At 44.1% G+C, this 14,701-nt stretch overlaps 1 protein-coding gene and 1 pseudogene across 1 annotated transcript in view; both read right to left on the bottom strand.

Annotated features, from left to right (window-relative positions):
• The window catches only part of LOC141055866 (uncharacterized), a 363,279-nt gene that overhangs the window by 163,722 nt on the left and 184,856 nt on the right, over positions 1-14,701 (bottom strand). Inside the window, 2 exon segments of the mRNA XM_073552584.1 lie at positions 454-1,198; positions 9,416-9,427. Coding sequence (XP_073408685.1) covers positions 454-1,198; positions 9,416-9,427 — 757 coding nt within the window.
• Positions 13,080-14,236, bottom strand: LOC141055862 (oocyte zinc finger protein XlCOF29-like; annotated as a pseudogene).

A 14,701-nucleotide genomic window follows, 5' to 3' on the forward strand; every position in this document is an offset into this window, starting at 1 on the left:
TTAATCAGTATAACAGCACCGATCTGACAGTGCCTGTAGGTTACTCAGCAAAATCCTGCTGACAGGTTCCTTTTAAAGATTCATTTCTTACATTCGCATCTAGACTTTTTTCCACAAAACTGCGGCGCAGTGAGTGATGAGTATGGTGAGAGATTTCACCAAAATATTGTGGCTATAGAGAAAAGATATCAAGGAAAATGGAATCTATTCATGCTTGCAAATTACTGATAGACTGAAGGAGAGAGCACTTCTCTCAGTGATCAGGAAGGACACTGACTCAGGGTTCTCCTCTGTCACAGGAAGCTGCCTCTAGTCTATAAGACACACTCGCTTATTAACAAGATTTTTATTGCTAAAAAGTGTGTCTTTCCAAACAAAACATTTCCCACATTAAGAATTTAAGGCTTCTCCCCTGTATGACTGCTCTGGTGACAAAGAAGAGATGATTTATACAGAAAACATTTTCCACATTCTGAACATGAAAATGGCTTCTCCCCTGTGTGGATTCTCTGGTGTATAACAACATCTGATTTCCTTTTAAAACATTTTCCACATTCTGAACATGAAAAAGGCTTCTCCCCAGTGTGAGTTCTCTGATGACTAACAAGATTTGATTTCTGTGCAAAACTTCTCCCACATTCTGAACATGAAAATGGCTTATCTCCTGTGTGAATTCTCAGGTGTTGAATAACATCTGATTTCCAGTTAAAACATTTCCCACATTCTAAACATGAAAAAGGCTTCTCCCTAGTGTGAGTTCTCTGATGACTAACAAGATTTGATTTCACTGTAAAACATTTTCCACATTCTGAACATGAAAATGGCATCTCCCCTGTGTGAGTTCTCTGGTGCTTAACAACATCTGATTTCAAGTTAAAACATTTCCCACATTCTGAACATGAAAAAGGCTTCTCCCTAGTGTGAGTTCTCTGATGACTAACAAGATTTGATTTCACTGTAAAACATTTTCCACATTCTGAACATGAAAATGGCTTCTCCCCTGTGTGAGTTCTCTGGTGCTTAACAACATCTGATTTCCAGTTAAAACATTTCCCACATTCTGAACATGAAAAAGGCTTCTCCCCTGTGTGAGTTCTCTTATGTTTGATATGACTTGATTTCTCTGCAAAACATTTCCCACATTCTGAACATGAAAATGGCTTCTCCTCTGTGTGAACTCTCTGGTGACTGACAAGATCTGATTTCTGGTTAAAAAAATTTCCACACTTGGAACAAGAAAATCTATCCTCCACTGTATGATTTTTTTGTTGTTTAAGAAAAGACTTTTCAAGGGTAAAACCATTTCCAGATTCTGAACTTGAAAATGACTTCTTTACTTTAGGAACAATTTGTTTTTTAATGCCTATTTTGAGACTTTGATTTTCCTTAATAGTCGGTAATGAATCAGAAGATAGGACCTGTTTCAAAATATCAGATGATAGATCTTTGCTTTGAAGGGATGATGGTATATCTGGAGTAATGGCATTCACTTCAATTGTATCCTGTGAAATCTCAAGATCATTTGATTTGAAAATTGAAGATGTCAGCTGACCCCCTGATCTCCTGATACAGTCATCTGCCAAAAATAAAACCAATTATTTTTGAATAAATTATCCTTGAAATTTAAATTTTTGAAAATTTCTACTTAAATTGCCATTTTTACGGACAGTTTGTGTCAAAATATTGAATTATTTGCCAGGACTATGACAGTTCACAGTTTAATAGAACACCTCATATCATGAACCAGTGGAGCATGCTGTTTAACTGTTTGTTCATTCTGCCTCCCAAATATGGAATAAAAAGTCACCAAACCATGTTATGTAGGGGAAAATAATACCAATAAAATTTTTACTCATTTTTTACTCATCACACATAAAACCAGGCCCCACTCAGGTCCATCAACTGTTAGTGGAAACACAGACAATTCCAAATTATTAGCGGCTGAAAGGCTCTTGAAAAACAACATGGCTTCCATAAACCAATCCAGAAATATCTGCCCTCTCAAGGTAAACTCCCCTCCTTGCTTCTGAGCCTTGCAGTGTGCCCAAATCTCATTTGGCATCCATGTAGTTGGCATTGCTGTAATGAGAAGAACCCTCTAACCCACTTAATTTATGGCATGTGTGTGTGTCTCCTGAAGCACAATCTGGGCACTATATGGTGGGTAACAATATGGTATATTTGGAAGTTTCACTCTCCAACACCCACTGCGTATGAATTTCCAGAAACTGCCTGTGAAGTCAAAATCGTCACTACTCCTATAGATTAATTCACTGAGGGTTATAATTTCCAAAATTAAGACACTTTATGAAGATTTCTACTGCTCTGGTTTTCAGCCATTTTATTAAGTTAGACCTTCTGCAAGTGGTGTGTCCCATCTCTCTGAGATCTGCTCCTGCGACGTCTGTTTCTGTCACCAGGCAGAGCTGGTAATGGAGGAGACGTCAGCACCAGAAGTTCTGGGCGGTACAGGCTCTGTGCAGCCATTAAAATTAGGGTTCCTGGGACCTGTAGTACCATCCAGTTTTGCAGTATGGGTTGTGTGCTGTCCCGCTGAATTAGTCTGCTCCCTGCTGCAGCCAATTGAAGAGCACCACACCCTACTAAAGCTCAAAGCATATTGCCGGAAGCTGCCAGACACAGCCTTGTTCTCCTCTGGTTCAGTCCTCTGTACTCAGCTCCTGGTTTGTGTATTTGTTTCCTGTTATGAACCAGGCCCGTTTATGGACTACTATTGTGTCTTCTAATCTAGTGTTTTTTCTGCCCACCTGGGATTGACCCAACTTCCTGAATATTCTTCTTGCAATCTCACACCAAAGAGCAGGTAATACTATGGCCCAAGTCTAGGGGTCCCTGTGTAAGTCTAGATCCTTTTTGAGGGTTTAAATGGTGATGAGTAAGGCAATCCCTGGCATATGCAAAACTGAGTACAGTGCTAAGCCTGTTCATGATGACCATGAACAGTGCCCATATACATTGTGTCTGCAAACTATTCTAGCAAGATCTGCAATCAAATATCTAAATATCGCTCTTTCCCTTCTAAACCCTGCCGTGTGCCCAGACAGTGGTGTATAACCGTATATAGAGTATCGTCGGAGTCAAAAGAAGTTGGAAAATAATTTTTAAGGGTCGTTTTATATTATACTTTGTGAAGAATTCCACAGTTAACACACTTAAAGTAAAGTGACATGTCAGAATTCAATTATGGGGCCTGATTAGCAACACAAAACTGGCTGCGAAAATAGGTTAAATCAGAGTAATTTGGGAACTAACTACTGTAGTCAAAAACTGAGTAGAGACAATAACACATCTACTGAAATGATCAAACTCAACAGTCTTCATTAGTAAAAAAAAAAATAACTAGTAGTGACACCTCTCAAGAGTAATTAGGGTAATGGGCTCAGTGGTTCTTTGCAATCTAAACTATCGTAAGGGCCAATATTTTCTGTCAGATGAGTTTCAAGAAGAAATATTTTAGATAATCAAAGAGAACTTTTTAAAAAAAAAACAACAGAACTGAGGTGTCTGAAATTTAGATCTCAGGCATTTGGAAGAGGCAATACAGACTTTTTTTTGTTAAAGACTACAAGGGAGTTACAGACTCACATAAGTGAGGCAGGCCGATCCCACCATATTCAAACTACTATAAAGAATGGATTTGAAAATAAAAGACTTAAAATAAAAAAACACGTTACATCCCCAACAACAACGTATGTATGAGATTAGAACTCTAACACTAAACCAAACGTGAACTCATCATTAATGGTGGACCATAGGAGCGACTATGAGTCTTCACCAGAAGAGTATAGAAAGTACACTGCTCAAAAAAATAAAGGGAACACTTAAACAACAGAATATAACTCCAAGTAAATAAAACTTCTGTGAAATCAAACTGTCCACTTAGGAAGCAACACTGATTGACAATCAATTTCACATGCTGTTGTGCAAATGGAATAGACAACAGATGGAAATTATTAGCAATTATCAAGACACACTCAATAAAGGAGTGATTGTTACACCGCTCCATCATACTCATCCGGCCTCCGCTCCCGCGCCGCAACCGGCCTCCGCTCCCCCGCCGCAGCCTCTCCCCACCCGACGGCCACGGCGGTCACCTCGACTTCTCCTCGGCCTACCATCCACAATCCAACGGACAGGTAGAGCGTACCAACCAGACGTTGACGGGGTACCTACGTCATTTCTCCAACGCCCACCAGAACGATTGGGTCGACTTACTCCCCTGGGCAGAGTTTGCTTATAACAACCATGCTGGCGAGTCCTCGGCCAAGTCTCCGTTCTTCATTGTTTTTGGCAGACATCCTGGTGTTCCCCTTCCGATAACCCCTGCCTCCATGGTACCTGCGGCCAACGCCTTGTCCTCTGAATTTCCCAAGATTTGGGCCGAGACCAAAACGTCACTCAAGAGGTCCGCTGATCAGATGAAGAATTATGCTAACAAAAGGAGATTGGATCCTCCACCGTATCATGTTGGGGACAAAGTCTGTCTCTCCTCCAAATTCATCCGGTTGAAACTGCCCTCCTACAAGTTGGGACCACGCTACATCGGTCCGTTTGAAATTCTTGGACGTATCAACGAAGTCGCCTACAAATTGAGGTTGCCTGCTTCGCTCCGGGTCCCCAACACCTTCCACGTCTCCCTCCTGAAACCTGCGGTGCTGAATTGCTTCCATTCCTTGCCTGATCCTGGTCCTCAGCCGGTGGGTGCTGATGATGTCTTTGAAGTGCAGGACATTCTCGCTATGAAGAGGGTTAGAGGTAGGACATTCTTTCTTGTTGATTGGAAGGGCTTTGGCCCTGAGGAGAGATACTGGGAGCCTCGGGAGAATATCAATGCTCCCCGTATCCTCAAGAGATTTCTTGCTAATCTCCGGGGAGGGCGGCTTAGGGGAGGGGGTACTGTTACACCGCTCCATCATACTCACCCGGCTTCCGCTCCCACGCCGCAGCCTCTCCCCACCCAACGGCCACACCGTCACCTCTGACGGGTGCGTGGCCGACGCCATCTCTGCATGCAATGCGTATGCGCCATAGGCCGCGCCTCCCTTCTCCTTCTTGTGCTCCGGCTGTGCCCTGACCAGGAAGCACCTTCGAACCAATGGCAGACCAGACGGGGCCATATCAGGCCGCTTCCCCCTGAGGGAGGCGCCTGATCGTTGTGTTACCTTGCACACTGGGCCCTGCTTCCTCCTGTGCTCTCTGCAGCCTCTCGGTTCCTTCCTCGGTGTTTCCTGCAGCAGCCTCACAGCCTGTCTTTCGTGTTCCCTGCAGTATTCTCAGTCCTGCTCCAGTCCAGCCGTCCTACTCCAGTCCTGCCTCCGGTGTTCCTGTTCCATCCTACTCCAGTCCTGCCGTCCTACTGCAGTCCTGCCTCCGGTGTTCCTGTTCCATCCTGCTCCAGTCCTGCCGTCCTACTCCAGTCCTGCCTCCGGTGTTCCTGTTCCATCCTGCTCCAGTCCTGCCTCCGGTGTTCCTGTTTCATCCTGCTCCAGTCCTTCCGTCCTCCTCTAATCCTGTCTCCTGTGTTCCTGCTCCAGCCTTCCCTCCACGTTCCAGTCTACTGCCTTACTCCATTCCTGTCTCTTGTGTTCCAGCTCTGTTCTGTCATCTACACTTCAGTCCCACAGTCCTACTCCAGTCCATCCTGAGCCGCCCCTCTCGGTACCGGCTACCATGGTACTTGAACCCCTGGGCCTGCTCCTAACGGTCCCTGTATAGGGGTTGGTTCCACTTGGCAGCTCGCCCGGGGCCCCTCGGTGCCACGGTCCAGATAGTCCACTCCTGGAGATTCCGGCTCCTGACCACCCACGCTAACAGTGATTCTGCAGTTGGGGACCACAGACCACATCTCAGTACCAATGCTTTCTGGCTGATGTTTTGGTCACTTTTGAATGTTGGTTGTGCTTTCACACTCGTAATAGCATGAGACGGACTCTACAACCTACACAAGTGGCTCAGGTAGTGCAGTTCATCCAGGATGGCACATCAATGTGAGCTGTGGCAAGAAGGTTTGCTGTGTCTGTCAGCGTAGTGTCCAGAGGCTGGAGGTGCTACCAGGAGACAGGCCAGTACACCAGGAGACATGGAGGGAGCCGTAGGAGGGCGACAACCCAGCAGCAGAACCGCTACCTCCCCGCCTTTGTACAAGGAGGAAAAGGAGGAGTACTGCCAGAGCCCTGCAAAATGACATCAAGCAGGCCACAAATGTGCATGTGTCTGCACAAACGGTTAGAAACCGACTCCATGAGGATGGTCTGAGGGCCCCACTTCCACAGATGGGGCCTGTGCTCACAGCCCAACAACGTGCAGGACGCTTGGCATTTGCCACAGAACACCAGGATTGGCAAATTAGCCACTGGTGCCCTATGCTCTTCACAGATGAAAGCAGGTTCACACTGAGCACATGTGACAGACGAGGAAGAGTTTGGAGACGCAGTGGAGAGGGATCTGCTGCCTGCAACATCCTTCAGCATGACCGGTTTGGCAGTAGGTCAGTAATGGTGTGGGGTGGCATTTCTTTGGAGGACCGCACCACCCTCCATGTGCTTGCCAGAGGTAGACTGACTGCCATTAGGTACCAAGATGAGAACCTCAGAGCCCTTGTGAGACCATATGCTGGTGCGGTTGACCCTGGGTTCCTCCTAATGCAGGATAATGCCAGACCTCATGTGGCTGGAGTGTGTCAGCACCTGCAAGATGAAGGTATTGAAGCTCTGGACTGGCCCGCCCGTTCCCCAGACCTGAATCCGATTGAGCACAACTGGGGCATCATGTCTCGCTCCATCCACCAACGTCAAGTTGCACCACACACTGTCCAGGAGTTGGTGGATGCTTTAGTCCTGGTCTGGGAGGAGATCCCTCAGGAGACCATCCGCCACCTCATCAGGAGCATGCCCAGGCATTGTACAGTAGGGAGATCATACAGGCACGTGGAGGCCACACACAGTACTGAGCCTTATCGTGACTTGTTTTAAGGACATTACATTCCATTTTAATTTTGTGTGTGACACCAAATCCAGGCCTCCATTGGTTAATAAATTTGATTTGCATTGATGATTTTTGTGTTGTTAGCACATTCAACTTTGCACAGAACAAAGTATTCAATGAGAATATTTCATTCATGCAGATCTAGGATGTGTTATTTGAGTGTTCCCTTTATTTTTTGAGAAGTGTATTAGTGTTCCCCATTTCAGGAGAGATTGTGCAGTAATCTGAATGCCTTAAGATTGAAAACATAATGTAATTTATGACATGGAGTGAATCCATGAAACCAGGGGTTGAGCCATGCCAACACATCTCCTGCAGGCATGAATAAATGTATATTACAGCCAACAGCCACGCACAGCTCAAGAGATATATCATGGCACAGGTGTAATGTTTTTTATGTAGTTTATCACAATTCTCCTTGAACTTACTTTTAAAACAAATTGAAAAGTCAGGATAAAGGGAAACATTCTAAGTACGCTGTCATTTGGCTTTCTACTTTACAGATTTGGGCAGGTAAGAGTCAGCATCCTCTAATTCCAGGTTGTAATTTCTATAGAAAAGGGCTTTCAACGCACAAAGTCATTTGAACAGTTTTGGGTGGAGGAGAATGTTGTGGTCCAGAGGCAAAATGATGATATTGATGATACGGATATGGCCGAACTACATGACAGTTAAAGCAGCCACAGCCAGAGACTGAGAAGAATCTGTGACTTCTCTATATTTAACCCCTTCATGACCCAGGCTATTTTGACCTTAATGACCTGGCCATTTTTTGCAATTCTGACCAGTGTCCCTTTATGAGGTAATAACTCAGGAACGCTTCAACGCATCCTAGCGATTCTGAAAATGTTTTTTCGTGACATATTGGGCTTCATGCTAGTGGTAAATTTAGGTCGATAATTTTTGCGTTTATTTGTGAAAAAAACAGAAATTTGGTGAAAATTTTGAAAATTTCGCAATTTTCAAATTTTGAATTTTTATTCTGTTAAACCAGAGAAGTATATGACACAAAATAGTTACTAAATAACATTTCCCACATGTCTACTTTACATCAGCACAATTTTGGAAACAATTTTTTTGTTAGGAAGCTATAAGGGTTAAAAGTTGACCAGCGATTTCTCATTTTTACAACAAAATTTACAAAACCATTTTTTTTTTATGGACCACCTCACATTTGAAGTCACTTTGAGGGGTCTATATGGCAGAAAATACCCAACAGTGACACCATTCTAAAAACTGCACCCCTCAAGCTACTCAAAACTGCATTCAAGAAGATTATTAACCCTTCAGGTGCTTCACAGGAACTAAAGCAACGTGGAAGGAAAAAATGGACATTTTAATTTTTCCAACAAATATTTTATTTTAGCATCAATTTTTTTATTTTCACATGGGCAACAGGATAAAATGGATCCTAAAATTTGTTGGGCAATTTCTCCTGAGTACATCGATACCTCATATGTTGTCATAAACCACTGTTTGGGCGCACGGCAGGGCTCAGAAGGGAAGGAGCGCCATTTGACTTTTTGAATGGAAAATATGCTGGAATATTTAGCGGTTGCCATGTCGGTTTTGGAGAACCCCTGTATGCCTAAACATTGGAGCTCCCCCACATATGACCCCATTTTGGATACTAGACCCTCCAAGGAACTTATCTAGATGCATAATGAGCAATTTGAACCCCCAGGTGCTTCACAAATTGATCCGTAAAAAAAAAAAAGTCCTTTTTTTCACAAAAATGTTCTTTTAGCCTCAGTCTTTTCATTTTCACATGGGCAACAGGATAATATGGGCAATTTCTCCTGAGTACACTGATACTTCATATGTGGTCATAAACCACTGTTTGGGCGCACGGCAGGGCCCGGAAGGGAAGGAGCGCCATTTGACTTTTTGAATGGAAAATTAGCTCCAATCGTTAGCGGACACCATTTCGTGTTTGGAGAGACCCTGTGTACCTAAGCATTGGAGCTCCCCCACAAGTGACCCCATTTTGGAAACCAGACCCCCTAAGGAGCTTATCTAAATGTGTGGTGAGCACTCTGTACCCCCAAGTGCTTCACAGAAGTTTATAACGCAGAACCGTGAAAATAAAAAAATATTTTTTTTTCCCCTCAAAAAATGATATTTAGCCCACTATTTTTTATTTTCACAAGGGAAAAAGATAAACTGGACACCAAAAGTTGTTGTCTAGTTTGTCCTGAGTACGCTGGTACCCCATATGTGGGGGGGACCACTGTTTGGGCACACGTTGGGGCTCGGAAGGAAAGTAGTGACGTTTTGAAATGTCGACTTGATGGAATGGTCTGCGGGCGTCATGTTACGTTTGCAGTTAAATATATATAAACTTGGCACACACCAAAGGTTTCTGATGCAGAAAGGTGATTTTTAATTATACAACAGTACATACATACACAGACGTTTCGGTCTAGGACCTTCATCAATGTACGATATATTGTACTGTGAGATTCTTAGTGACTGGGCTTTGTGAGATAGACCAATCCTGTGAGGAGGCACATGAAGCCGTCCCACGTGGTGATTTGTGGAGTGTGGACGCAGTATCCACCGCGAATCCCAAGTGCTGAGAAATTGAGAATTGAGAAATTGAGGCAGCACTTGGGATTCGCGGTGGATACTGCGTCCACACTCCACAAATCACCACGTGGGACGGCTTCATGTGCCTCCTCACAGGATTGGTCTATCTCACAAAGCCCAGTCACTAAGAATCTCACAGTACAATATATCGTACATTGATGAAGGTCCTAGACCGAAACGTCTGTGTATGTATGTACTGTTGTATAATTAAAAATCACCTTTCTGCATCAGAAACCTTTGGTGTGTGCCAAGTTTATATATATTTAGTTCACGGATTGGGATCCTACTTGGGCACCACCTACAATTCTCAGGGTTGTGCCAACGGTTTTGTTCTTACATATGTTACGTTTGCAGAGCCCGTGATGTACCTTAGCATTGGAAACCCCCCACAAATGACCCCATTTTGGAAACTAGACCCCCTAAGGAGCTTATCTAGATGTGTGGTGAGCACTCTGAACCCCCAAGTGGAAACCCCTCAATTCTAACTCCAATCCTAACCACAACACACACCTAACCCTAATCTCAACCCTAATCATAACCCTAACCACAATCCTAACCCCAACACACCCCTGACCCTAATCATAACCCCAACACACCCCTAACCCTAATCCCAACTCTAACCCCAATCACAAACCTAACCCTAATCCCAACCCCATCCCACCCCTAACCCTGATCTTAACCCTAACCCTAGCCCTAAACCTAACCCTAGCCTTAACCCTATTTCTAACCCTATTTCTAACCCTAATTGAAAAATAAAAATATTTTATTATTTGTCCCTATGGGGGTGATAAGGGGGGCGGTGATTTACTTTTTTTTAATTTTGATCACTGTGAGAGTTTATCACAGTGATCAAAATAAAAAAAAAATGATTCTGCCGCCGGGAAATGCCGGTGGGCGCACTGCGCATGCGCCCGACATTTTCCAAGATGGCGGCGCCCATGGACCGGGACGGCGGGACACCGGGACGGCCAGGGGGGGGTTAGTGAGTATCGTGGGGGGGGGATTGGAAGGTGGGGGGGGAGCGGAGGGAAGGGGAGGGGGCAGATTGTGACAGCGGCGGCCGATCGGCGCCGTCAGTCGGCGGGGGGGTTTACTTAGTGTCTCCAGCTATGTCCGATGCAATTTCAGCATCGGCCATGGCTGGATTGTAATAGTTCATCAAATTTCATTGATGAACTATTACTATCGCTCTGATTGGCTGTTGAAAGTGAAACAGCCAATCAGAGCGATCGTAGCCATGAGGGGGCTAAGCCACTCACCCTGTGGTGAAGCACAAAGGGTCCTGTCACTGCGGGTCGGGTGACATTTCCATGACCCCGGTCACCCGACCCGCAGGGGGGCTTTAACCCCTTCGCACCCGAGCCTGTTTTTGCCTTCGTGACCGGGCCAGTTTTTTCAATTCTGATCAGTGTCACTTTATGAGGTCATAACTCTAGAACGCTTCAACGGATCCTACTGATTCTGACATTGTTTTCTCATGACATATTGTACTTCATGATGGTGGTAAAAAATTTTTAGATATGATCTGCGCTTAATTGTTAAAAAAAAAATCAAAATTTGGCGAAAATTTTGCAATTTTCAAACTTTTAATTTTTATGCCCTTAAATCAGAGAGTGATATCGCACAAAATAGTTAATAAATAACATTTCCCACATGTCTACTTTACATCTGCACAATTTTGGAAACATAATTTTTTTTTTTTTAGGAAGTTATAAGGGTTAAAAGTTGACCAGCGATTTCTCATTATTACAACAAAATTTGCAACACCATTTTTTTTTAGGGACCACCTCACATTTGAAGTGAGTTTGGGGGGTCAATATGACAGAAAATACCCAAAAGTGACACCATTCTAAAAACTGCACCTCTCCATGTACTCAAAACCACATTCAAGAAATTTATTAACCCTTCAGGTGCTTCACATGAATGAATGGAATATGGAAGGAAAAAATAAACATTTAACTTTTTTTCACAAACATTTCACTTCAAAACCATTTTTTTTTATTTTCACAAGTGTAAAAAGAGAAAATGAACCACAACATTTTTTGTGCAATTTCTCCCGAATACGCCAATACCCCGTATGTGGGGCTAAACCACTGTTTGAGCACACGGCAGAGCTCAGAACGGAAGGAGTGCCGTTTGACTTTTTCAATGCAGAATTGGCTGTAATTGAGATCGGATGCCATGTCGCATTTGGAGAGCCCCTGATGTACCTAAACAGTGGAAACCCCCCACAAGTGACCCTATTTTGGAAATTAGACCACCCCAAGGGACTTATCTAGATGTGTGGTGAGCACTTTGAACCCCAAGTGTTTCACTAAAGTTTATAGTGTAGAACCGTGAAAATAAAAAAAATCATTTTTTTTCCACAAAAATGATCTTTTAGCCTCCAATTTTTATTTTCCTAAGGGTAACAGGAGAAATTGGACCCCAAAAGTTGTTGTCCAATTTGTCCTGAGTACGCTGGTACCCCATATGTGGGAGAAAACTACTGTTTGGGCACACGGTGGGGCTCGGAAGGGAAGTAGTGACATTCTGGAATGCAGACTTTGATGGAATGGTCTGCGGGCGTCATATTGCATTTACAGAGCCCCTGATGTACCTAAACAGTGGAAACCCCCAATTCTAATTCCAACCCTAACCCCAACACACCCCTAACCCTAATCTCAGCCCTAACCATAACCCTAACCAAAAACCTAACACCAACACACCCATAACCTTAATCCCAGCCCTAGCCCTAACCCTAGCCCTAACCCTAACCTGTGTACCTGCTTTTTTTTTTTTTACTTTTTTTTATTTTTGTGACAAGATTGCTGCCCTGCGATCTGACTCATAGTAACGCCACTTCTCCTCTGATCTCACACTGACAGATGATTAGAGGTGAAGCAGCGTTACTATGTGACAAGATCGCTGCCTGGCACATAATAACGCGACTTTTCCTCTGATCTCACAATGACAAATGATCAGAGGTGAAGCAGTGTTACTGTGTGACAAGATCGCTGCCTGGCACAGCTGTGCCAGGCAGCGATCAGCTGTGCCAGGCAGCGATCTAGTCACACAGTAACGCTGCTTCACCTCTGATCATCTGTCAGTGTTAGATCAGAGGAGAAGCCGCGTTACAATGAGTGAGATCGCCGGGAAACAAGCAGCTTTCCCAGCGATCGCTCCCATTGGCTGCTGTGACGCTGATGTTATCAGGACCTGAACCAATCAGGTCTCGATGACGTCGGGGGTCCCAGCATGCATTGTGCACCGGGATCCCCGCGTTGTAAGGTATGTGGGGGTCCCGGGGGGCACAAAACCGCCGACAGTAGATAAACGTCGGCGCTGCACAAAGCCCAACAAGCGCCAACGTTTATCTACTGTGGGCGATCGGGAAGAGGTTAAACTCATGACACAGTGTATGCGTCATGGGTCGGATTGGCACCGACTTTCATGACGCATACGCTGTGTCACAGGTCGGGAAGGGGTTAATGGATATTACTCACCTGGGTAGTCATATGTAGGAATCTCCTCTTTACATCGCTCATCACCCCTCACATATGTCTCTGTAGTAGTAATATGGGTCAGATCTTCACCCTGAAACAAATGTTGTAAAAGTCACAGACAGATGGAGAAGTCACATCTATGATCAGCTCTAATCCTGCCATCTCCACCTCTCTCATTACACAAGTATAAAACATATAATACTGGTGGATAAAACAAGACTGAGCACAAGACCTTCACAGCCGTCTACACATCATAGGGGAGATCTCCTGACACCTTCTCTCCATCTACCTGATGATCCTGAGGAACATTGTAAACAAGAAGATCCCAGTCTTGTGGAAGAAGAGGACGGGGACATTTCTCTGGTGTTGTCCTCTTACTGGACAGAACTGGAGGAAACACATACAGGGACTGAATTTGTCCATTACATACATATAATTATAGGCTGTGTGTATTTAGTCCTGTCTATTACCTGGAGATGTGAGGGGCTGGGGAACCTCCATCATGACGTCCTTGTACAGATCTTTGTGCCCTTCGAAATATTCCCACTCTTCATTGGAGAAATAGACGGCAACATCCTGACACCTTATAGGAACCTGATACATACAATGATACCGTCATCCCCCGATACTTCATATATAATGTCCCAGCATTCCCAGCAGTGTCACCTCTCCAGTCAGCAGCTCAATCATCTTGTAGATGAGTTCTAGGATCTTCTGGTCATTGATGTCCTCATGTATCAGGAGGTGAGGTGGAGGCCCTGTGATTGGGCTCAGGGGTCTTCCCCATCCCTCAGACACAGGGTCCTGACAGCGCTCACTAGAGGTCTTCTTCACTACTGTGTAATCCTGGTTATGGAGAGACACATTAATAATTCTCAGTACAGACATTTCCAGAGTCCTCACCTCTCCAGTTCTGTCCATCTGTTATTACCATAGATAAGAATGATGTAATGTGACGTCATCAGAATCTCTCACCTCTCCAGTAAGCCGGAAGAGGATCTCTAGGGTGAGGTGTAATATCCTCTCCGCTATCTTGTCTCTGTCCACATCCATCTGTGATGGCTAAATCAGGAAAATTTTCTTCTATGGAAGATCTTTACTGAGAGGATCCGATATTGTAGAGACCTGAATGAAAAGATGAGCCGATGTAACATCATAAAAAACCTGTGTAATAATACAATTACTGGAGATAATAAGGGAAACATATGAGGAGGTTTATTATTTTACATTATTTAGTTTTCTTCTTTACATCTAGTAATAAAACCTAGTGTTATTAATTCTTATTTTCAATTCTGTACTGAGCATGTTGCCTTGTGGAAGGTTTAGCTGACATTACATGTGTTATTCCTGTACTTAGCTCAGGGTAGATGGTAACACCATATATAGAAAACATGTGCTATGTGGGACATATATGACCACATGACCCACAGGAAGGGGGCTCACACTTTACATGGACACCAGGTTCTACGACGCTGAACAGCTGACATGTGAGTTAGCCACCTGCTTGTTCATGGACTTCAACTATTCTGTGGATACATATAGACACAACCTACCATTCAAGATCCCAGAAACAAACTTTGATATGGACAATCTCTTTGTAACTATTTCACCTATTTTATGTC

Source organism: Dendrobates tinctorius, unplaced genomic scaffold (assembly GCF_039654945.1).
Source record: "Dendrobates tinctorius isolate UK_male_01 unplaced genomic scaffold, ASM3965494v1 ptg000192l, whole genome shotgun sequence".
In the NCBI taxonomy this organism is placed as follows: Eukaryota; Metazoa; Chordata; class Amphibia; order Anura; family Dendrobatidae; genus Dendrobates; species Dendrobates tinctorius.